At 48.0% G+C, this 25,614-nt stretch overlaps 1 protein-coding gene across 2 annotated transcripts in view; it reads right to left on the bottom strand.

Annotated features, from left to right (window-relative positions):
* Window positions 1–4,196: 4,196 nt before the first annotated feature.
* HDGFL2 (HDGF like 2) overlaps window positions 4,197–25,614 on the bottom strand; it is a 32,275-nt gene continuing 10,857 nt past the window's right edge. Inside the window, exons 6-16 of one of the 2 annotated variants that reach the window (XM_033136547.1) lie at window positions 23,045–23,116; window positions 21,843–22,005; window positions 17,092–17,170; window positions 15,123–15,402; window positions 11,906–12,003; window positions 10,533–10,603; window positions 10,336–10,406; window positions 9,338–9,439; window positions 6,559–6,778; window positions 4,843–4,975; window positions 4,197–4,418 (exon numbers count right to left, since the gene is read on the bottom strand). In XM_033136547.1, the coding sequence (XP_032992438.1) occupies window positions 4,325–4,418; window positions 4,843–4,975; window positions 6,559–6,778; window positions 9,338–9,439; window positions 10,336–10,406; window positions 10,533–10,603; window positions 11,906–12,003; window positions 15,123–15,402; window positions 17,092–17,170; window positions 21,843–22,005; window positions 23,045–23,116 (1,383 nt within the window). In that variant the 3' untranslated portion in view covers window positions 4,197–4,324. Of the gene's footprint in view, window positions 4,419–4,842; window positions 4,976–6,558; window positions 6,779–9,337; window positions 9,440–10,335; window positions 10,407–10,532; window positions 10,604–11,905; window positions 12,004–15,122; window positions 15,403–17,091; window positions 17,174–21,842; window positions 22,006–23,044; window positions 23,117–25,614 lie in introns of both variants that reach the window. The other variant, XM_033136546.1, reaches the window with a different exon arrangement.

Here is a 25,614-nt window from a genome sequence, read left to right on the forward strand (position 1 = left end):
AAACAAATATTGTAATGTAAGGTCAGTTTAGGGAATGGAACGGGAATTAGAAACAATTGAGAAAACCATGACCAAATTATGAAAATAATCAGGAAAATATGGAAACATCGAGGATGGAGTGATGGAAGCCATTTTTGGGGGGGGGGGAATTGTATTCAATTTGTTTTACTTTGTGGTTGATTCGTTAAAATTTGTAAAAACGATAAAAACGATTTTGGCAAAAAGCAGAAAAGAAAACCTGCTGTACAAATGACCTCTCACTTCTTATATGGGATGGTGATTCTCAAAAATTGCCAGTGCAAGAACTGGTAACATACCATGATGATGGAAAGCCCATGAAATGGCATGAAAAAAATGTATGGAAACAGGGCACAAAAGATAACCCTGAATATAAAGGTTTCTAAAGCCTTAGAAAAGGGGCGCGGGTGGCGCTGTGGGTTAAACCACTGAGCCTAGGGCTTGCCGATCAGAAGGTTGGCAGTTCGAATCCCCGCAATGACGGGGTGAGCTCCCGTTGCTCGGTCCCTGCTCCTGCCCACCTAGCAGTTCGAAAGCACGTCAAAGTGCAAGTAGATAAATAGGTACCACTCCAGCGGGAAGGTAAACGGCATTTCCGTGCACTGCTCTGGTTTGCCAGGAGCGGCTTAGTCATCATGCTGGCCACATGACCCGTAAGCTGTCTGCAGACAAACGCCGGCTCCCTCGGCCAGTAAAGTGAGATGAGCGCTGCAACCCCAGTCATCCGTGACTGGACCTAACAGTCAGGGGTACCTTTACCTTTAAAGGCTTATTCTGTGTGGCATGACACCTAACCTCCGGGAACTCTGAATGCTTCCATTAACATCCTCTGATTTCGTTGGCAAGAGGATATGAGGCCCCCCCCCCCCTTGTCATTTTTTAATTTCTACGTTTGCTGTTTTTGTGCCTAGAAAAATAAAACATCAAAATGAACTCTTCCCCCCACCCAAAAAAAGAATGTGTTCTTTCACCACCCTGCTAAGCTATTTTAAAAGGGAGGGGGTGTAGGAATCTTTGGTTGGGAGGAGGGAGAGGAGAATAGCAGGAGTGGGGGGGGGGGGTTTCCTTCTTTTTCTGTAGAAGGAAGAGGAATGTGGGCTTAACCCTTAAGCAGAACATCCTGCCCAGATATGCGGCCACAGGCAGCCCACAGAGTTCTAGGTGTGTGGGGTGGCAGGAGTCCACAGCTGCTTGGTGATAAGACTAAGAAACAGGCACCCCCGTATTCCAGGATTCAGCCCTGCTATTGGAGAGAGATTTCTGGGCTGCCCTCAGAACTGGGCTGTTACGGGGATCCAATTCTAGGCTGTTTGTGCGGGGCGGAATGGCGACATGAACTTATCTCCAATCAAACAATCTCCTTCTCGAGCATCACACACACCTTTCTTCCACTTCCTTCAAAAGTTAGTTGTGCACTGCTTAGCACACCCCTTCCTATGCTCTCCTTTCAGGAATTCTGCACCAAGGTTACTCCCTCCCAACACTCAGCAACAGGACTCTCCTTCAACCTGTATAAATTACGTAAATTAAACAATTTCTCTTACCTTCCCTATTTTGTTCTTTTTTCCCCCCGAGCCGTAAGGAGCCTCAGAAGGAACTGACCCATCCATACACTCTGGAAGTGGCATTCTGTAATTCCTCTCGCAGATGAAATTTGATATTTCTTTTGCTTGGAAGCTTGATTTAACAACAAAGGGTTGTCTCCAATGCCCGTCCTACTTTTAGCAGACCTGCTGAAGTTAACGGGCACAGCTCGGTTGGGTTCATTAAATTCAATGGGTCTGCTCTAGCATTGGAAAAGACCCCAAACCCAAAAGCTGAGATATTTTGAAAGGATGATTCTGCAGCCAATTCAGCTACAACTGACAGTCAAAACACTCCTCTTTCTTATCAGACAGGAACATGTTTATTTCATGGTTTCCGAAAACAAAATGATGCTTCAGACAATATTTCGGCAGTTTCATCCTCCAATGTGGATTCCGCCTGGGTAAAGCAGTTTGGAATTAAGTCTGCTTCAGTTGTTTAAAAAATAGTAATAATCTGAAACTCACGCAGAGACACCCACCCCCTACTGCGCTCCAAAAAGCCAAGACACTCTTCCACTAACCTAAGGAGAGAGAAAAAGAGAGACGCACGCAGGAACACAGAATTCGTAAGTCCCATGAGAAGGCGTGGCCCAGGATTCCTCAATCTCGGCCCTCTGGATGTTTTGAGACTACAATTCCCAGCACCCCTGACCACTGGTCCTGCTAGCTAGGGATCATGGGAGTTGTAGGCCAAAAACATCTGGAGGGCCGAGGTTGAGGAAGCCTGGCGTGGCCAAAACAGCCATCTGGCACTCACAGAGTGCCCTGTTGCATTTTGGAATTTGCCAAATCAGTAGCGAGTGGAAAATCAACAGGGCAGTGACATATGAAGAAACGGCATCTTTGCACCTGTGTGTGCAGGTTTTTGAGCCACTGTCACCCGCTGCTTCAGGAGGGGCGGCGGCAGGAAGAAAAACCTGTGCTTTCTCAAGGTGCCCTTCAAGGCACTGCTAAACGGAAGCCTCTATGATGCATTTCTCAAAAGGGGGGTAGGGGAGAGGAGACAGGATAGATGAGAGAGAGAGAGGCCAGAACACTTCCTGTCCTGCCTCTTCAGAGCTTCTCCATACTTTGTCTCTCAATTGCTGCCCAAGGTAGTTGCTGGCACTAAGAGCTGGTTGCAGAATTGACTGTGCCGCTTCAGACACCACTCTGAATGCTTCCCCTAAGCTAGCTAGCCAGTCTCCTACCTACTCCCCTGCTGGGTGTGTTTTCTACCTGCGGAGAGGTTTTTTGTTTTTGTTTTAAAAGACATAAAAAGACCAACGCCACCACCCACCCAATAACACAGCATTTGAAAAACAAAATGAAAATGCAAAACTGCTCAGCTAGTTTTGCACACACCAGTGTCTTGCCGATAGGGTTGAAACCAGTCTCGTATTAAGGAGAATGAGATGGTAGGATTCTTTCAGGGGAACAGTTAGTGGGCATTCGGACACAACCCACACAAGGAGTTTCGGCTAGGCTGAGAGGCCAACAGCCCAGCGTTCTAGTCAGGCATTGTGGAAGGGCTTCCGATATCTTTGCAGCAGTGCATGAGAGGATTATATTGTGCAGAAACTGACCCATATCAGCACACTAAAACTTCTTGAAAGGCCTCTCTGTCACGGCTGGAGAGGGTGGCAAACCAACTATCGTAAGCGGCAGTGTACCTAGGGAGGAGGGGAGGCACAATGGTGACGCACACAAATAAAGAGCTGGGGGGAAATCACCTATAGGCCGTAACACAACTCAGAGAAGAGATAATAAAATCAAAGCTGAATGCCCTGCCAGGACAACATAAGGAGAGAAGCCCAGCCAGATTTTACAACCGAGAAGGAGAACCTTTGGCCCTCCTAGATGTTGCTCAACTACAAATCCCATCAGCTCCAACAGGCATGGCCAACGGCCCACATTGATGGAATCTGTGGTTCTGCAACATCTGGAGCAGCGAGTGATCACTACGCCTTGTTTGAAACACAGAACAGTCCAGACCCTGCAGAAACAGAATTTGACAGGCGGCACCCTTGAAATCTGAAGCCACGGACCACCACAAGCCTGGGGTGATTAAAGCACAATCTTTCTCCCTCCCCACTCCATCTCTCTCCCATTCCCCCCCACCAAGAGAGAGAGAGAGAGAAAAACTCAGTAAAGAAGTCTGACAAGGATGAATGGCATTTTCTTTTCATTAAAAAACAACCCTTTATATATTCATTTCACGTCTGTTGAAATCACAAGAGTAAAAGGGGTGGGTTGGGTTGGGTGGGGGGAGACTGGACAGAGAGTGGGGGAAATCAAAAACAGGGAACCAATACAAACATACAGCGGTTGTGGGGCTGCCCCAGAAGTTCATAATCCTCCAAGGAGCGATAAGAGGGCTGGGAAATGGGAGGGAGAGGGAGAGGGAGAGGAGAGGGCTCAGGGAGGAAGGGATATGACTTAGGAACAAGCTTCCCCAACCAGGTGCCCTCCAGGCACTGCTGGACTCCAACTCCCATGAGCCCCCTGCTAGCATGGCCAACGGCCACGGGAGATGGGAGCAGAGGTCTAGGAAACGAAACGGAAACCGCACTCTGGGAGGCACCAAGTCAGGGAAGGCCGACCTAGAACGTCATCTACTGTGTGGCTTGGAAAAGCATCTCTGAAAGACAGGGTAAGGCAGAGACCTCGCCTCCCCGGGGGCTGCAAGCATCGCAACCCGCCCGGCGCTGCTTCTTCGCAGGGGCCTCCCCCCCTCGGTTTCAGCTCCCGTCATCTTCCTCCACGGAGTCCGACTCCATGTGGATCGCCTCCCGTTCTGCTCCTGCCCGCTCCGTCGCAGAATAGTCTTGCGTCCTGCAGTAGCACAGAGAGGAAGGGGTTGGGAGACAAGGTGGGATGAGAATGATCTTCTACCACCCCAAGGCAGGAAAACAAAGGTTTGGGGGGGGCAGGGGGGCCCCTTGAGGCGGCTCTGGGGCCTGTGTTAGGTGGGCCAGGAGCCTGACTCTGGATAATGCAGATGCCTCTGACCCCAATAAGGGTCTTTCCCCGTCCCTTGGAAAAATGACCTCATTCCAACTTCTGTCCCAAGGCATGCAAGTTATGTCCGATTCCAACTCCCAAAATTGGGTTTCTGAAGTTATATGGACTGCAGGGATTTTTTTTAAACACTCCCCTAACTGCAACACTTTTCAGTTGCAGCCTCTGGAGTGAGGAGGCACGGCATCTCCTAAGCAGCACAACCAAACCCACAAGAAAGGCCAGAAAGAACCCCTACTCGTTGTGGCTGTCTTCGGGGGAAGCCCTTCCCTTGACGTCCCCGGAAGTCCAATCTTCGTCTCCATCCTTGTTGTCTGTCACGCCTTCTCCTTTCTGGGCTCCCGACTCCCCGTTCACAGGAGCTGGGAGGTCTGGGGAAGAAAAGAGATGTAAACCCCCCAGGCGAGAGAACAGGAAGGGGCAATCTGTTGTCAGGAGTGTGGGTCAGCAATAAAAATAAAATTAAAAAAACGGCGTCAGGGAAGTTAACTCTTTATTCAAATGAACCTAGTGATCACAGCAACTCTTCCCAGTAGGTCTTGCCCCAATGAGGCAGTTGTGAGGACTTCCCACCGCTCTCTAAGGCTCCTCCTCTCCGAGGTCTTTCCCAAGCAGTTGCAAAACCATCCTCTGCTCTGCTTTTTTTTTTTAAATTTCGCTGTGTGTTCTAGGAGACCAGGGTCATGGGCGTAGCCAGGGGGGTGCAGCTGCACCCCCTAAATCAAGTACAGTGGTACCCCAGGTTACGTACTTAATCCGTTCTGGGTTACAGTACGTAACCCGAAAAGGACGTAACCCAAACAATTCGTTCTGTGCATGCGCAGACCGAACCCCCCCCCGAAAAAAACGCTCTGCGCATGCACAAATTGCGCGCGCGTTCGGTTGCGCTTCCGAGTTAGCGGAGTTCGTAACCCGAAAAGTACGCAACCCGGAGCGTACATAACCCGAGGTACGACGGTAGATATAAAAATACTTGACTAACGGACCAGACACGTTGCAGATAAATTGGTTCTGTCCCATCTAACATCCTACTCCCCCTTAACATAAATCTTGGCTATGCCCATACCAGAAGGAAAGGGAGTTGGTCAAAAATGGAGCGGGAAACTCTCTGGATTCTTCAGCGGCTGGAATCCTCTCTGCCTCCCTCCTCAGAGTCTGAATTGCTCTCTGCCACAGCCTCTTCCTGCTCAGTAAACCCTGTTGCCTCTTCAATTTCAGGCACCTGCTCCTCTCATTCCGCTCCCTCTTCTCTCTCCGACCACTCATCATCATCATCATCCCACAAAAAGGTAAAGGACTCCTGGATGGTTAAGTCCAGTCAAAGGCGACTAGGGGGTTGCAGCGCTCATCTCACTGGAAGGAGCCGGCGTTTGTCCACAGACAGCTTTCCGGGTCATGCGGCCAGCAGGACTAAACCCAGTTCTGGCGCAACTGGACACCGTGACGGAAACCAGAGCGCACGGAAACGCTGTTTACCTTCCCGCAGCGGTACCTATTTATCTACTTGCGCTGGTGTGCTTTCAAACTGCTAGGTTGGCAGGAGCGGGGACTGAGAAACGGGAGCTCACCCCGTCGCAGGGATTTGAACAGCTGACCTTTTGATCGGCAAGCCCAAGAGGCTCAGTGGTTTAGACCAGAACGTCACCCACATCCCTATCATCATCCCATAACCACTCCCCTGGCTTTGAGCCTTCTTCCCATGGGGTCTCCCAGCTGGTGCCTCCCACCACTCCCTCTGCATCCAGCCAGTCCCTGACATCCGTCATAAAAAGATTAAGCTCCTCCCAGTTCCTCCATCACTGCCCACTTGGGTTCCCTGGCTGTGAAGGACTGAGGAAGGCTGATTGAAGAGAGTGGGAACAATCTCCAAGTCCCTTCCCTGCCTGTCCCTCCCTCCCTCCCAGCCAACCCCAACCCCACTCAGAGAGGGTCTCTCTTGCCAAAAGCCCCTTACCAGCACTCGTCTCTTCCTCGCCCGTCTCATTCTGCATTTCTCCTTCAGGCAGCTTATCCTTGCCTTTGTCCCCCTCCCCTTTGTCCTTCTCCTTCTCCGAATCAGTCCTGTTGACTTTCTGGTTCGCCCCGACCTTCGGCCCCAGGACGCGGGACTTCAGGCATGTGTAGACCTCGGCTGCCTTCTCCATCACTTCTTTGTTAGCCTTGTAACGCCGAATCTTATTACAAACAAACACGGGGTTTTAGACACTTTCAAATTAGGCGCAGATATAAAATGTAAAAGGCTCTAACTTGGTGGATTCAAAACACAAGCTTATCAAGGTACAGCTTAGTTCTCGAACGTTGTGGCCGCAATCCTGTAAGTGACTGTTCCGGTTTGCGAACTATTTTTTGGAAGCCGGACGTCTAACCTTTTGGAAGCCGCGCTTTGGTTTCCGAACGTTTTGGAAGTCGAATGGGCTTCCGGAAAGGATTCTGTTCGACTTCCAAGGTACGACTGTATTCCCATTACAGCCATCACCCTTTGGAAGGAAATAACTTATCAGTTGCAGGACTTTTAATTCTATATACCGCGGGTGGGAACCCCTTTGGCTCTGTGGCCGCATCCTTACATCCCACACCCACCTTGACCGGTGAACTGGACCACCTGTCCAGGAATCTGACATTATAATGAAATTTATCTCTCCCCCACCCCCAATAAAAAATACATGCTCTAGCGACTGAGCTATCCAGCTTGGGGTAAATATTCCTGTTCACCCCAAGCATATTGATGGCTAAAAGATGCTGCTCCTGGCAACCATGAAATCGTTGGCTGTTGTTGTTATAGTTCAGTCGTGTCTGACTCTTCGTGACCCCATGGACCAGAGCACGCCAGGCACGCCTATCCTTCACTGCCTCTCGCAGTTTGACCAAACTCATGTTAGTAGCTTCGAGAACACTGTCCAACCATCTCATCCTCTGTCGTCCCCTTCTCCTTGTGCCCTCCATCTTTCCCAACCGTCCCAATTGTTGGCTAAGAATATGCAATTGCTTTAAACTGTTTTAATAGTGTTTTAAATTACCACACCAGATGATCCTTCTACTGTGAAACTCAATGGCTGCTGCACATTTAGGTTCAGAGGCCATGCGCCACTGGAGAGCTACAGCAGAGGGGCATGCGACTGGTCACTGCTCAACTGGGGCGGCCCCTTGGGGCCTGACTCTGCAAGGCCCATTCCTACACGCTTAGGATCCTGGAGGAGAGGGAGGTGGCTTGCTAAAGGGAAAGATGTGTCGCCCGGCATTATTTTATATGGGAAATGCGGCTTTGTATATGTTTAAACAAATAAATCGAAGCAGAGGAGGCCACTGCAAGCAATTGAGTTAATGCAGCAAGAAACAGCATTAAGAGACAACATACTCGGGTGCATCTGAGGGGCACACACTGTTATGAAAAACTTCCCGCGGGGGCAAGTTGAGAGACTGACCCCCAAGACGGACGAAGCTTCCATGCCCTCTGGCTTCTGGAGTCCAGGGGCACAATGTAATATGCGGTTGTTCCCAGCTTGAAAACAACACACACAAGCCTTTTAGGCTAAAAACCTACTTTATTGTAGATAAAGAGCAGAGTATGCCTCTGCGCAGCAGCTCATTATTTCAGAGCTGTCTGTAAAGCGTCTGCACCTCCTGATGCAGAACTGAAAGTAAAGAGTACAATAGTAAAATACAATGACATCACATGTGAGTGGGCTACTATGGCTAGTGTGTTTCTCACAGAGTGAAATATGACTCTTAGTCAAGTCAAGTGACCTTGCTGCTTCAGCGTCTTCGCAGCTCGGCTTGTACTGATATCACAACACACACAAGGTCAAGCAGGCAGCAGGGGGACTTGGCAACAAAAGCAAGGCTGTAGAGGACCCCCTGGACAGTTCAGTCCAGTCCAAGGCGACTATGGGGTTGTGGCGTTCATCTCGCTTTCAGGCCGAGGGAGCCGGCGTTTGTCCACAGACAGCTTTCCAGGTCGTGTGGCCAGCGGGACTAAACAGCTTCTGGCGCAACGAGACACCGTGACGGAAACCAGAGCGCACAAAAACGCCGTTTACCTTCCCGCCGCAGCGGTGCCTACTTATCTACTTGCCCTTGCTTGCTTTCGAACTGCTAGGCTGGCAGGAGCTGGGACAGAGCAACGGGAGCTCAACCCGTGGCGGGGATTCGAACCGCCGACCTTCCGATCGGCAAGCCCAAGTGGCTCGTACCTAAGGGACCGCCTCTCCTGGTATGTCCCGGGTAGGACCTTAAGGTCCTCAAATAATAACTTTTTGGAGGTCCTGAGTCACAAGGATGCCAGGGCCTTCTCAGTACTGGCCCCGACTTGGTGGAACGGTCTGTCACAAGAAACCAGGGCCCTGCGGGATTTGGCATCTTTCCGCAGGGCCTGCAAGACGGAGCTGTTCCACCTGGCCTTTGGGTTGGTTTCAGTTTAACCCTGATGTTTCATTCTTTTGGTGTGATTGGTGGGCTACTTAAAAATGAGGCTGCAGTCTAAATTCAATTTTTAATTTTATTTTAACCTGTATTTTTAATGAATTGTTTTATGTTTTTGTTGTGATTTTATTGGTGTTAGCCGCCCAGAGCCTGGTTTGGTGGGGAAGGGCAGGGCAGGGTATAAATAAAAATTTATTATTATTATTATTGTTATTGTTTTTATTATTATTGGTTTAGACCACAGCACCACACATGTCCTCAAGGCTGTGCACAAGTAGTGGGGCCTCCCCAATCCCCACCCACCACCCCCTTACCTTTTTTAGAGTGGCCACGACGTTCGTGTGTTTCTGGAGGATCTGAGAGGTGACTTGCAGGCTGCCCAGTTCTTCCAACGCGCTCAGACACCTTTTGATGTCCTAGAGAAACAGGATTTTGGGCACAGTGACCATTTGGCCCGCCGGAGCTTACACCAACTCTGCTTACGGAGAATAATTATAATAACAACGACAAAGAACGGCCATGGTGATGATTAGCCGCCCATCTAACTGGGTCGCCCCAGCTGCTCTGGGGCGGCTCCCGACAAAATATCTGAAACACCACAAAACATCAAACATTAAAAACTTCCCCATACACAGCTGACTTCAGATGTCTTCTAAAAGTTGTAGAGTTACTCATCTCCTTGACATTTGATGGGAGGGTGTTCCACAGGGAAGGTGCCACTACCGAGAAGGCCCCGTGCCTGGTTGCCTGTAACTTCACTTCTCGCTGCGAGGGAACCACTAGAAGGTCCTTGGCGCTGCACCCCAGTGTCCGGGCTGAGCAATGGGGGTGGAGACGCTCCTTCAGGTATACAGGGTTTATGCCATTAGAAGCATCACCTGGGGATGTCCTGTTCCCAGGCCTGTATCAACTCAAGAGTGCAGGTGGAAAGGGGTGGGGTTGTGTGTCTGGGTGTCCCACTGCCGTTCATTGGATTGGAGAAGGGGAAAACAGTGGGACAAGAGACCCGTCCCCTCGGCTCCAGGGCTGGGGGGGACATGCGGCCCCCCACTTGTTGATGCACCTACAACTCCAATCGGCCCCAATCAGCATGTCTAACAGTAAGGAATGGCAGGGGTTGGAATCCTGCACCATTTGGACGGCAGCAGGAACCCCACACCTGCCTCAGGTGGACATCACAGAAGAGTTCTCCGGCAGCAGAAACAGCAAGCAAATCCTTTACGGGGGCAGGAACCTGCAGGCAAACCTGGGACTTGTAAGGAGAGCTTTCCAGGGAAAAAACAGGCTCAATGAAGAGGGGGCTCCAGCTTACCGGATTGTCGACTTTCAGAGCAAACTTGATCTCGCTGTGCAACTTCTGGAGTTTCTCCTCGATCGTGGGTTCTGCAGACAGCGCAAAGGTTTTTTGAAAGCCGGGAAAAGCATGTCACTTCCCCGCCTACCACCCCATCACCAAAGCAAACCCCCATCACATTTCCCTTTTCTCTCCTTCTCCAACCCCTTTTTTACCTTTCTTCTTCTCCACCCTCCTTTCAGGGAGCAGCTCTGACTTTTTCCGGCCTCGTTCTGCTTTCAAAGCTCTAGAGACAGGAGAGAAAAAGAGGGTAAGAAGCAGAACCGATGCTGCGGAGCGGGCTGTGTCTACTCCATGCCTATGGAAAAACCTGCAAACGGGCAACCCAGCGCTCCCTAAAATGTCAAGGCCTGCAGCTAGTTGGTTTGACTACTGCAACGTGCCGCATGTTGGGCTGCCCTTGAAGATGGTCCAGAAACTGGAGCTAACAAAGAACTGGGTGCAAGACTCTAAAACTGGGGCTGCTTGCTGGGCACATTCATTGCCAGTAATAAAAGGTCACCAAACTGTTTCAGAGCCCGATTCAAGACCAAGGCGCTGAACTTTAAGGATTGGAATATGGACGGGACCATAAATGGGCAAGGGAACGCTCCGTTAACAAATTCAGTTCTCAATGTGTTTGGAGGAAACTCCTACCAAAGCGAACGTAAGCTTAATGCTTGGCACTAGTTTTCTCTCCCAGCTCACTACAGAAGCTCTCCCTAGGTATGTTGTGAGCTGCTCTGAGATCTATGAATGAAGAGTGGCATACTAAAAAGAAGAAGATGAAGAGAAAAGCTGCCCTAATCTGTTTCATCAAACTACATTAAACCTCCCTCTTCAAAGCATGTTGGGAACTGACTCAGGTATACAGTGGTACCCCGGGTTATGTACGCGATCCGTTCCGGGTCGCGGTACGTAACACGGGCATGTGTATCACAAACGCACAAAAAAAACAACCTGGAATAAGTGCGATTTGAGCGCTTCTGCGAATGCGCGAAGTGCGCAGAACGCTTTTGCGCATCCGGGGGTTGTGCGTGGGTCACACGCGCTCCGGAAACACTTCTGGGTTGCGGGCATTCACAACTCGAACGTCCGCAACACGGGGTGTGCGTAACCCGGGGTACCACTGTACTGGGCTGAGGTATACGGCCTCGGCCCAGTATACCTGAAGGAGCGTCTCCACCCCCATCGTTCAGCCCGGACACTGAGGTCCAGCTCCGAGGGCCTTCTGGCGGTTCCCTCCCTGCGAGAAGTGAAGTTACAGGGAACCAGGCAGAGGGCCTTCTCAGTGGTGGCGCCCGCCCTGTGGAACGCCCTCCTGTCTGATGTCAAGGAAATAAACAACTATCTGACTTATAGTAGACACCTGAAGGCAACCCTGTTTAGGGAAGTTTTTAATATTTGATGTTTTATTGTGTTTTTGATATTCTGTTGGGAGCTGCCCAGAGTGGGTGGGGTATAAATAACATTATTATTATTATTATTATTATTATTATTATTATTATTATTATTATTATTATTATTATTATTATTATTATTATTTAACCTGTTCCGGGTCTTCTCGTCTGCTTGGCCCCTCTTCTCCTTTTGACTCTGTTTCCTCGAGATCTCGGAGGACTGCTGCTTCTTCAGAGGCTTTTTCACCTGGAGGGGGAAAGAAAATGAGAAGGTCACAAGATAGGCGATCACATCCCAGCGAAAAACCTCCCAGGCTTCCCCTGTTCTTTTGATCTCTGCAGGGCTATGGTAAAACAGCTGCTTTCCTATGTACAGGCTCAGGACTGCAATGCCTCAAAGCACAGCCTCTCCCCCCTATGCACCAGCCCAAACAATGCTGTCATCATCTGAGGCCCCAGCCCAGACAAGGCAAGAGAACTGGCTTTTTCACTGGTCTCACCTCTGGTCTGTATTTACAGCTTTTATTCCTCATTTTCTTCCTGTTAATCATTCTAAACAACTCCTTTATATACAGGTGAAACTCGAAAAATTAGAATATCGTGTAAAAGCCCATTTGTGTAAGCAACTGTTTTCATTAGCTACTGGAGTTTAATATATGAGATAGACTCATGGCATGCAAAGCGGGATATGTCAAGCCTTTTCTTGTTATAACTGTGATATTATGGCGCACAGCTGATGAAAACCCCAAAGTTGAAATTGTTTGTTTGTTTTTTAGGTTTATATTTTCTGGCTTTATTTTAGGTGGGAAGAAAACTGGTTTTCCGCTCCCAGCCTCCAGAAGCTAAACAAAAAGGGGTACAAGTTGTAGATTTAACTACAAAAAGTGAAGATGATTACTATTTCAGTTGAATTCTTCTTGTTTCATGACATTTCTTTTTGGAATAGCACTAGACCTCGATTCTAGCTCTGTTCAGCAGTTATAGTAGGAAAACTGTGACAGATGTTTGATCCAGTTTGCTTTTAAAATACCTATTTGTTTGACTTAATTATCCATTAAGAACTGTCAGAAATAGTATGATTATTTTTCTTCCATAGCGGTAATTTTTCTTCAATGACAATGTTTATTTTTTGACCATAAAAATGTTGCTTGACAAAACCTTTAAAAAACAAAATTTGGGGTTCTCATCAGCTGTACGCCATAATCGTCACGACCCTTTAGACGGCAGCTGACTTTGTTATGATGGGAGGAATTTAGGCCACAAAGAGGCTGAATGAAATGGGACGCAGCTTGGCATAGTGATGCTTATCGTAATGGGCACAGAGTTGTACTGGAAATGATATGTCTATAATACACTGGAGTGTTGGAATCCTGATGGCTGGCCATTACATGGTTCCCTCTCCGAGAGACTGCGGTTTGACTCTGTTATCTGTGAGAAGGAATGTGACCTTGGGCAGAGCAGGCAGAAACCAAGGAGCTGTAATGAGGGGAGAATCCAGATTTGAACAAGGATGAGAGAATATTTAAGTTGGAAAATGACACTGAACTCTGGAAAAAAAAACTTCTTAAAAACCCAAGTAAATGATTTAAGTGAAAATGGGGGGAAATAACACACATGCTGTTGTTGAATATACAGTATACACTAAGGTTTGTTTGGTTTACAGTGGTACCTCTGGTTACGTACTTAATTCGTTCCGGAGGTCAGTTCTTAACCTGAAACTGTTCTTAACCTGAAGCACCACTTTAGCTAATGGGGCCTCCCACTGCCGCTGCGCCGCCAGAGCACGATTTCTGTTCTTATCCTGAAGCTAAGTTCTTAACCTGAAGCGTTATTTCTGGGTTAGCGGAGTATGTAACCTGAAGCGTATGTAACCTGAGGGACCACTGTATTTGCAGGGACGTAAAGGGGCAGCTGATGGAAAATATTATTGGCAATTACTGAGATGTCAACTAGAGATTAATTGAGAACTAATGCAGCAACAGAGGGGTCTATCTTGGACATATCTTGTAAGGAGAGAGGGGGAACTGGTTTTGGGAAATTGTATTAAACTGCATCAATTCGGTAATGATTTGCAGTAATTTGGAAAATCCAAGAAAAAATAATAGGCAGAAAAGAAAATCCTGGGGCTACGTTCAGAGCAGGGAAGTGGGCAATGGCCACTGGAAATCTGTGTGAAGAACAGGGTTGCAGAAGTCCGAATCAGATAAGTGTTGGAGATTTAATGAGATTGAGGGTATGTTTTATCATATGTGGTAGACTTGTAAAAAGGGGAAACGAGTATTGGGAAATGATATGTAATTAATTGAAAAAATGTTTAAAAATATAGTACTTTTCCAAAAACAAAAAAACAGAGTCCTTTTTGTTGGGGATAATTCAGAGGAAAATTCCCAGGTGTCAAAAAAGAATATTTATGTACGCTACTACTGCGGCTGGTGTTTGGTTAGCCCAAAAAATGGAAAACGAGCGAGGTCCCAACTAAAGAAGAATGGCAACTTAAACGGATGGAATACGTGCAGCTTGCAGATCTAACATACAGTATAGAATAAGAGAACAAGAATGTACATTTAAAGAAAACTGGAAAACGTTTACTGAATAATTAACGGGTGAAAATTGTGTTCATTTAAAAACGCTGGTAGCATTAAGATGAATTCAACGGTGAAAATAAGTTCTGATGGATGTAACCATGGTTTTGTTTATGAAAAAATAGGCAGGGATGGATGGTATGCAAAATGAACCACGGAAAGAGAAGAAGGGAAGTCATCGAATTAAGGCTGTTTAAATGAAAATTTGGAAATGTAAATCAGAAAATTTAATAAAAATTTACACACACACACACACACACACAGAGAGAGAGAGAGAGAGAGAGAGAGGGAGGTACCTCGGTTTAAGAACAGCTTAGTTTATGAACAACTTGGATTAAGAACGCTGCAAACCCGGAAGCAGGTTTTTTGGTTTGTGAAGAAGAAGAAGAGTTTGGATTTGATATCCCGCTTTATCACTACCCAAAGGAGTCTCAAAGTGGCTCACATTCTCCTTTCCCTTCCTCCCCCACAACAAACACTCTGTGAGGTGAGTGGGGCTGAGAGACTTCAGAGAAGTGTGACTAGCCCAAGGTCACCCAGCAGCTGCATGTGGAGGAGCGGAGACGCGAACCCGGTTCACCAGATTACGAGTCTACCACTCTTAACCACTACCACACTTAGCCTTGGACTCCAACCCATTTTCCTTTGCCGTTGGGCCAGGCTGGCTGAGGCCAGTGGCGGTCCAAAAGCATACAGAGGGGCCACACCACCTCTGCACGCCCAGGGATGAAGTTCAGCCTGGCCCCTTTCCCACGGGGCTCCTACCCCTGCCTTGCCAGCTCACCTCTTTCTCCACTTCTGAGTCGGAGGATGACGGGGCCTTGGGCCGCCCCTTCTTGCTCTTCTTGGGGACCTCGTCGTCCACGCTGCTGTCGCTGTCTGAGTGCTCCACCTCTCCCTTCTCGGCCTTCTCCTTCTTCCGCTCCTTCTCCTCCCGCTCCTGCTCCCGAAGGCGGCGCAGCTCCTCCTCCTGCTCGCGCTTCCGCTTCTCCTCCAGCTCGCGGCGGCGCTCCTCGTCGCGGCGCTTCCACTCACTGATGCGGTCCACGTCGCTGTCGCTGTCGCTGGGAAGAAGAAGAAGAGTTTGGATTTGATATCCCGCTTTTCACTACCCGAAGGAGTCTCAAAGCGGCTCACATTCTCCTTTTCCCTTCCTCCCCCACAACAAACACTCTGTGAGGTGAGCGGGGCTGAGAGACTTCAAAGAAGTGTGACTAGCCCAAGGTCACCCAGCAGCTGCATGTGGAGGAGTGGAGACGCGAACCCGGTTCCCCGGATTACGAGTCTACCGCTCCTAACCACTACACCACACTGGCTCTCAACTGGGAGGGGAAGCAGGCAAGGAAAGAGACAATAAATGACTGCGGGGGGATTGGGATGCAAGCTGCTGGCTACTCCTGAGCGCCAGACTTCTAAAAAGATTGCACAAATCCTCGATGTGGCGACCACGGCAAGCCACATCGTTGAAATGTCCTGCGTAAATGCTACCAGACTAGTCTGTCCTTTATTTCAGCTGCCTCTACTGCTTGGTCCCTAGCTCAGGGAGGGCTGTGAGAGGCAAGTGGTGCACTTGTGCAGAGAGAGAGAGTGGAAAGATATACATTTGTGACTGCATATATGTGAGTGTGTATTTTCCTTCTCTAATCTGGATTCCGCCTGGATAAAGCAGTTTGGAATTAAGTCTGCTTTAGTTGTTAAAATAGCAGTAATAATCTGAAACTCGCGCAGAGACATCCACCCCCTACCGTGCTCCAAAAAGCCAAGGCTCTCTTCCACTAATTTAAGGAGAGAGAAAAAGAGAGACGCACGCAGGAACACAGAATTCGTAAGTCCCATGAGAATGCGTGACTCAATCTCGGCCCTCTGGATGTTTTGAGACTACAATTCCCAGCACCCCTGAACACTGGTCCTGCTAGCTGGGGATCATGGGAGTTGTAGGCCAAAAACATCTGGAGGGCCGAGGTCGAGGAAGCCTGGCGTGGCCAAAACAGGCAACCGGCACTCACAGAGTGCCCTGTTGCATTTTGGAATTTGCCAAATCCGTAGCAGGAGTGGCGAGCGAGTGGGAAATCAACAGGGCAGTGACATGTGAAGAAACGGCACCTTTGCACCTGTGTGTGCAGGTTTTCGAGCCGCGCTGTCACCCGCAGCCTCGGGAGGGGCGGCGGCAGGAAGAAAAACCTGTGCTTTCTCAAGCTGGCCTGCAAGGCACTGCTAAACGGAAGCCTGTATGATGCATTTCTCAAAAGGGGGAGTAGGGGAGAGGAGACAGGAAAGAGAGAAATAGAGAGAAAGGCCAGAATACTTCCTGACCTGCCTCTTCAGAGCTTCTCCATACTTTGTGAAAGGAAGAGGTGCACATGTGTAGAGAGAGAGAGAATGGAAATATATACATTTGTGACTGCATATACCTGAGAGTGTGCGTGTGTAAAAGAGAGAGGGAAAGAGGAATGTTCTGTGTTGTTATCAGACAGCAATAGCGCTTAGTGTGTGTGACTAATCATTGTGTGACCTCCGGAGTCAGGACCAGCAGGATGTAGGGGATGACAAGCACGAGGTTATGGGGAGGGCCTGGGGGGGGGAGGAGGCAGCAACGGCTGCACCCTCTCCCAAATTCTGCGCTCTGCCATCCCACCCCCCAACAGCCACTTTGCAATTGATGCCCATGGCACCTTCTCTAAACTCGAGGCGTGCCTGCTGGTCCGAGGAGGTGAGTGGACCCCTGTGCTCACAACAGCCCCACCTTTGCTCACCTGTCGCTGCTGGAGCTGCTGGGAAGCTTCTCTGCCTTTGGCTTCCTCCCACGAGGCTTCGGGGGCGGCTTTTCCGCTGCTGCCGGGGGGGGGAGAGGAACGAGGAGAGAATTAGCTATACCCACCTCCTAGCCACCACGTTCCTCAAGTGAAGCAACCAGGGTGGATAAAAATCAATGCTTTTTAAAAAAAAAAAAATCGGATTTTTTTTTATTTAAATTGGATTTTTTTAAATAAAATGTTTTTTGGGGGAAAATATATTACCATCCAAAGGTTATTCAATCATGAAATAAAGATTAGTTTTTTAATTATTTAGAATAAGGCTGTATATGTTTAATTTTTTGGTAAATAAATTCCATTAATCCATTCACAGTGTCATTTATGCTCATCCAGAGGTTTTTGTAAGATTATCGGGCAGTTTCTCTGCCTACAAGATATTATCACAGATGCTTGGTTTACTTTTGCAGTTCTCAAAACTGAATTTGACTCAGCAGAGATCACATGCCTCTTCTTCACAGCAAAAATGTTGTAACATGAACAGAGTTGAGAAAAAGACCTTAATCCTATTATTCTACAAACCTATGAATACAGAATCAACCCCTTCAGTGTTAAGTTTCAAGAAGTTCAGTGAACAGAATAGAAACAATATTTTTCTGATTGTTTGGAGCGGAATGGATCTAATAAATCTATTTAAATTGTTATTATTAAGGTAATGATTATTTTTCTCCTTCCTAAGTACAACAGAAAAGTTGTCCAAATATGAATGATTAACCTATTAAACTGGGGATAAAAAAAAACTAATATGAAAAGTTGTTATTCTAAAAATCTTCATCTACTTGCATATTAAAGTTATACCAGCAAGAATTAGTCTTTATGTAGAAAACTCTGATTTAAATCAAGCCTTACTGACTAGTGATTTAAATCATGATTTAAATCAAATCCACCCTGGAAGCAACCCACCCGCATCCCATGGAAAAAGCTGCAGGCTTTTCTTGTGACTCGGGGAAGGGCATGAGCGACATAGGAACTCGGCTGCGGCGGAGGGGGAGAAGGGAAGCAGGGCCGCTCCTTTCCTTGAACCCCTTCCATTCGGACTGGGCATTGCAGGTGCCCGAATTTGCTCCTGTTCACTCTCCCCTTTGCATCGTGCATGTAGACCAGGGGTCAGCAACCTTTTTCAGCCGTGGGTCGGTCCACTGACCCTCAAACCTTGTGTGGGGCCGGACTATATTTTTTTTTGGGGGGGGGAGAAATGAATGAACTCCTATGCCCCACAAATAACCCAGAAATGCATTTTAAATAAAAGGACACATTCTACTCGTAAAAACGTGGTGATTCCCGGACCGCCCACGGGCCGGATTGAGAAGGCGATTGGGCCACATCCGGACCCCAGGCCTTAGTTTGCCTAGACCAGGCATGTCCAACCAGTAGATCACGATCTACCGGTAGATCCCCAGCTGATCGTGGTAGATCGCGGGACCCTTACTGATCGTGGGATTAAATAAAGTTTACCAAAAGTTAACAAATAAAAGCTGAAGAACTCTGGGCAATCCTACCCCACAAAAGCTCAACAACTCTGGGCTCAACAACTCTGGGCAATCCACCCATCCCATGCATGCTCCTCCTCCCTCCAATGGCAATGGGTAGATCACTGCCAGGTTTTTATACTGGGAGTAGATCGCAGTCTCTTGGGAGTTGGATGTGCCTGGCCTAGACTATTAAGCTTGAGAGGGAACGATCTGTCTTATTGATGTAAAAATGCTTCCAATGTGCGAGGGAACCAACAAATAGTCCTGCTAGATCAGTCCAGTCCAGCAAGCCCTCAGCTTACACAGGGGTTACGTTCTGGGAGTCGCGCCTAAAGCCAAAACTGTGTACAGTGGTGCCCCGCTAGACGAATGCCTCGCAAGACGAAAAACTCGCTAGACGAAGGCATTCGTCTAGCGGAAGGCTGCCCCGCAAGACGAAAAAGTCTATGGGGCTGCCTCGCAAGACGAAAAATTTTCGTCTTTTTTTTTTTTCGTTTTGCGGAGCGCGGCTGTCATTGCCGCTCCGCAAGACGAAAAACCCGCTAGACGAAAATTTTCGCAGAACGAATTATTTTCGTCTAGCGGGGCACCACTGTATAGTTAAAACACATTGGGTGCAATGTGCCCAAGTCTTTTCCGCCGGGGGCCTGGTCTCTTTCCACCCTCTTTTTAATTTTATTTTATTTTGCCAAGTGCATAAAGCTGGATGTGCGCAAGTTGTGGGTTTACTGTACCCTGTTTCTAGTGTCTCTAGGAATCCCGCAAACAGGGCAAGACACAGTCCTCCCGCATCAAATGGCACTCAGGTGTCTAGTGACGCACACACCTGCTCACAGAAGCATTCTCTTGATCCCTTGAGAAGGATCTCCTGTTTTTAGCCTTGTATTATTTTTACCATACTGTTCTATGGTGCATTTGGGATTTCATACTTTGCAAACAGCTTAGAAGACAGTCAAGGCATTAGGCAGTAAATAAATCAATAAACAGCAGCAGCAGTCGTGGTGCTGGTATAGTAGCAATGATAATAGGTTATTTACTTCTGAGTTTTCCATCTGTTTTTTACGCACCAGAAGGTATGTAATCTCCTCCCCCCCGATGATCTCATGGCACGCTACAGCAGACCCAGGGGGCAATATTCAATGCGCTAGTTCGGCTTGCACAAGGATTTGAGCTTGTGCAATGCAACATCTCACCATGTCCTCCCCAGATCTGCTCCCCGGAGGGTTGGGAGAGCCCACAGAACAGATTGGAGGGGGGGGGCAGGGGAGGGAAAAAGTTTTGTCATGCAAGAAGAAATCTTTGTCAGCAAAGGAACAGGTTGCTTGGCAATACAATGGAAGGAATACAAGAAACGACCCCAACTGATGCGCCAATTGACACACGGCTGCACCCAACCTGGAAGTGACTAAAAATTGCAATAACAGCCCTAAAAGAGCTCAGAAAGGGCAAAAAATGCATGAAAGCAGCGCCTAGCAATCCCACAAGACTTTGCAAGTGCAATCCCAAGAGCCTTTGCAACGGATCATTGAAGCCTGTGGTGAGTTTGAGCAAGGTTTGGAGGGAGTAGTTGTGGCAGAGCTTGGCTAGCCTGGTAAGCGCTGCTAATTTTTAAAGGGATTTTCAAGGGTTTCCAGAGGTTCAGAGGGCGTTTGCTGGCTCTTCCAACGGTGTTCCAAATGCACGCGATTTCACCGACGAGCCGTAACGGCCTGCGTATATGGGGAGATGCTTGTACAGCGTAGCATTAAAGGCAAATGTTTCGCCGGCAGCACAAGGCCTTACCTCTCCCGACCCGACCTGGCCACAGTGATCCGTGCAACTGTCACCTCCAGGCTTGACTACTGTAACTCACTCTACACAGGGCTGCCCTTGAAACTGACCCACAAACTCCAGCGGGTACAGAATGCTCCAGCGAGGCTCCTCACGGAGTCCTTGCCATGGGAGCATATTCACTCAGTGCTTTACCAGCTGCACTGGCTCCTGGTGGAGTACCGGGTCAGGTTTAAGGTGCTGGTTTTGACCTTTAAAGCCCAATGCGGCCCAGGACCCTCGTACTTACGGGACCGCCTCTCCTGATATGTCCCGCAGAGGACCCTAAGATTCACGAATAATAATAGCTTAAGGGTCCCGGGCCTTAAAGAAGCCAGATTATCGTCCACCAGGGCCAGGGCCTTTTCAGTGATGGCTCCGACCTGGTGGAATGCTCTGTCCCTTGAGACTAGGTCCCTGCAGGACTTGATCTCCTTCCGCAGGGCCTGTAAGAAAGAGCTATTCCGCCTGGCCTTCAACTTAGCCTGATCCTCCATTCCTTTTCCCTTCCCCTTTCTTCTGGTGACTTCTGTTTCAGTGTATCTGAAGAAGTGTGCATGCACACGAAAGCTCATACCAAGAACAAACTTAGTTGGTCTCTAAGGTGCTACTGGAAAGAAATTTTTATTTCCTTTCTATGAAGAAACCCTTACTGAGACCCCACATTAATTTTCTTCCCTGGTCTCCTTGCTGGCCCTAGGAGGGCTAATCTGGCCAGTTAAACCCTGGTGATGCCACATTTATGTTGTATTTATGCTGTTCTTAAGCTGTTTTTAAAGTCGTTTTTAATCAATGTTTTTATGTTTGTTGTTAGCCACCCTGAGCCCGGTTTTTAAATCGGGAAGGGTGGGGTATAAATAAAAAAATATTATTATTATTTGGGACTAGTTGTAGTTTCCAAGCCACCTTCAAAGGTAAACCCACGCAAACTCCCACCAGCCCTAGGAAACATAGCCAGAGAAGATGAGAGTTGTGGTTCGGAAACATCTAGAGAGCCAGAGGTTCCTTTATCCCTGGTTTACTCAGAACGTCAGCAAGGCTCTCCAGAGTCTTGGGCTTCCTCATCCCCTGGTAGCTGCTGCTTTGAACCAGAGACCCTAAGGTCTGAAAAAGTGACTTTCTGTGCGCAAAGCAGTTCTCCACCACTGAGCTATGGTGCTTCCTGAATCTCTAAAAAGGACTCCACACCCTCTCCATCCTTACCTCCTTTCCCCTCTTTCTATTAAGGAAAAGAACAGCTGTTCAAGCGAGTTGGGAGTGGGCACAGGGGGGCGGGGCTGCTGAAGAAGTACTTATTTCATGCCAAGACAGCCAAAGAAGATTTTTGAAGTCATCAACTCACCCTTTGGACAAAAACACACAACACACACCCATTAACGGGCCGAGCTACGGGAAGAAAACCAGGTCGCCTACCCGGCTTCCGTCCCCGGGAGGGCTTCTTGACGGACTCGTCCGAGTTGGAGTCGGAATCAGACTTGGGTGTGGGAGCCTTGGCATTCTCTCTGTCGTCGTCCTCCTCCTCCTCCTCTTCCTCCGAATCAGCCTTGGCATCCGAGTCGGAGCCCGATTCGATTTTCTGCCAAGACACAACACGATACAAGGAGACCCCTACCAGGCCAGAGCATGTGTGTGCCTCCCTGGCCAATGATCAGGGCATGAAAGTAACAGGGTCAACTTGCCCTCGGCAGCTGTTTTCGAAATTCTCCTGCATCCTGGTCCGACAGACCGCTAACCACTACACCACACTGGCTTCCTAGGATCCTTCTGGGTCATTCCATTCCAATGACTTTCACCTTACCATTTTACATTGGTTTCAGTTTCCTAAAAGCAGTATAAGAGAAGTTCCCAAAATCTCAGTTTTTAATTTTTTTTATCTCACCCTGTTGTTGAGTTATGAGGGTTTGAAATTTCAAAAAACCTGACAATTTTGGTCTTGCTACACTACACAAAAACCTTAAAAGCTCAGAATTGAGATACAGTCAAACCTTGGTTGTCATTCCGGAAGCCCATTTGGCTTCCGAAATGTTCGAGAACCGAGGCACAGCTTCCAATTGGCTGCAGGAGCTTCCTGCACTTAACCAGAAGCTGTGTCGGATGTTTGGCTTCCGAAAAATGTTCGAAAACCGGAACATTTACTTCTGGGGTTTTAGGCGTTTGGGAGCCGAGGTTTGACTGTATTTCAAAACTAAAAATACCACTCTCTTCAAAACTTCGTAGGCTTTAATATGGTATGTCACATGATGGACTTTAAATTTTAAGTGTTTTAAAAGCGATTTTAAAAATGGAATAAGATTTTAAATCCCCCCCAAAAAAGTATTGATTATTTCATATTTCTAAGAGCTCCCTGCCAAATTTCATCTTGGAATCTCAATGAGATCACATTTTAAAAAAATAATTTGCACACCCATGCCTGTCTTATTGGGTTCTATTTAGGATAAATGGGTATTCTTGGAGTGAAATGTTAACAGAATAAACAATACTGAACCATAGTATCAGTTACTTCAGGCATTTCTTTAAAAAGGTATTCGATTAAAAGGTTATCTGAAAAGCTAGTCAGGTTTTTCTTTTAAAAATAGGCTCCAAAGTGAGGCCTTTGTATTTAAAGGGCCCTTTACCTTTTTCTTCCAGCCGCCTGCAGCCACCCTTCGTGGAGCCCTTGGCGGAGGCTTCTTCTCCGGAGTAAAGTCCTGCAGAGGGAGAGACAGGAATTTAGGTATGAGGCCTGTCAGGAAACGGCCTACTCACAAGTAGGACCCTGGCAGAGACACATGCCCGACTGGCATGTTCCCTTCCTCCTGGACGATCGTTCGGGAGCTTCTTAAGCCTGAACATCACAGCGACTGATGCCAGAAGACATCAGCACACTCCTTGATCCACAGAGTTTGCTCAGCTTGCGTGATAGACCACAGCAACTCAGCATGTTGGCTAATCTACTTTATTTACATACAATACACACAGAGCACTTCAACATGGCTCTCTAGCATCTCTCTCTAGCATCAGACAGCAAAGAGAAAGGACAACAGTCCCACTTCAGGGAACACAGTAAGACAAACATCCTGTCTACGTCACATCCCATTCCTGAGGAATCAAAACAGATACCCAGTCATGTGATAAGACAACAATCCCATGACTGCACACAGGGAATGAATCTCCAACTAGCCCAACTAGTTTTTTAAAAGCAGTCTACACAGGGACCTTTTAAGCAAGAAAGCACTGGGAAAAGCACCTAATTTCGTGGGGGAAACTAGGATTCACAGACTGATCAGAACCTTTATCCCTACTGGATGGGCATAGAAAATGGGCACAGCTGGGCCTAAAGGCCAGGTTACTCTATGCAGAGCTCAGGTGCCCACAAGGTAAGCACAGTGCCAATCGCAACAGCAGCAGCTGGCAGTAGCATCAGCCTCCTTCACAAATTCCTCCCTTTGCAGGGCTGCTTCACAGGGGGCAGGATGGATTGACGTCCAGGGTCCCTTCCAATGCAAAATTCTGGCAGGGGAGATTTGGGATCCAGGATCATGCCTCCTGCACCCGCCCCAACCACCCCCCCAAAACAGCAGCCAACTTATAATAATACAATAATAATTTATTTATTGTACCCCGCCCATCTGACTGGGTTGCCCCAGTCACTCTGGGAGGCACTCAACTACAATTTATGACAAAAGATAAAAGGTAAAGGACCCCTGGACGGTTCAGTCCAGTCAAAGGCAACTATGGGGTTGCAGTGCTCATCTCACTTTCAGGCTGAAGGAGCCAGAGTTTGTCCACAGACAGCTTCCGGGTCATGTGGCCAGCAGGACTATACTGCTTCTGGCGCACCAGGAAACCAGAGCACACGGAAACGCCGTTTACCTTCCCGCTGAAGAGGTACCTATTTATCTACTTACACTGGCGTGCTTTCGAACTGCTAGGTCGGCAGGAGCTGGGACAGAGCAACGGGAGCTCACCCCGTCACAGGGATTTGAACCACTGACCTTCTGATCAGCAAGCCCAAGAGGCTCAGGGGTTTAGACCACAGCGCCACCCGCCACCCATTCATAAGAATACAAAGTCTTACTATCTATCTTTCATTTAACACAATGGATATACCGCTTGTTTGCAATAAAACCTTTGAGCTGTTTGCAATGTACTGTATATTTCCGTATATAAGACGCCCCTGTGTATAAGACGCCCCTTGTTTTTGGAGACTCCAAATTAAGAAAATGGAGGGAGATTGTATCCATGAATAAGGCGATTCCAAATTTTGAACGTATTTTTTAAAAGATAAAAACCTAGTCTTATACACAGAAAAATACGGTATTTAAATTATAGGAGGTACCATCTAAAAGATTGATTTCTTTTTTGCTTATAGCTATCCAATACCCTCATTACGTTCTTTTTAATTAGTTCATGCCCTAGAAATCAAATCTCTGTATCATCAGAAGACAGCACCCAACACTATAGCCTCTGCATTTCAGAAGAAACCCTCCGGCTAGAAAGGCACATGTCAACGTTGTACGGATTTCGGCATGCTGGGGGGGTGGGGGGGCATATCAGCAAACATGTCCGGAATGTTAATCTTAATCTGATCACTTTTTAAAATCCACTGTTTTACGTTGCACGTTACTCTGTATTTTATTCCGCTGCGCATCACTTAAGAAATCTCAGGCCGCCTAAGCTCACTGTCTAACCATGACTGGCAGCAGCTCTTCAAGTTTTCAGAAAGGAATCCTTTCCACTCCTGCCCAGAGACTGAGCCTGGCGCCTAAAGGTAAAGGTAAAGGGACCCCTGACCGTTAGGTCCAGTTGTGGACGACTCTGGGGTTGCGGCACTCATTTCGCGTTACTGGCTGAGGGAGCCGGCATACAGCTTCCGGGTCATGTGGCCAGCATGACTAAGCCGCTTCTGGCAAACCACAGCAGCGCACGGAAACGCCGTTTACCTTCCCACCAGAGAGGTACCTATTTATCTACTTTCACTTTGATATGCCTTTGAACTGCTAGGTTGGCAGGAGCAGGGACCGAGCAACGGGAGCTCACCCCATTGCGGCGATTCGAACCGCCGACCTTCTGATCGTCAAGCCCTAAGCTCTGTGCACAGCGCCTAGCTCCTACAAGCATGTAAAACAAGCATCCCAACACTGGGCCACAGCCCTTCCCTCGATGCCACTGCATATAGGCAAGTCCGCACGCACACAGAAATTGT

The sequence above is a fragment of the Lacerta agilis genome, chromosome 18, assembly GCF_009819535.1.
Source record: "Lacerta agilis isolate rLacAgi1 chromosome 18, rLacAgi1.pri, whole genome shotgun sequence".
NCBI lineage: Eukaryota > Metazoa > Chordata > Lepidosauria > Squamata > Lacertidae > Lacerta > Lacerta agilis.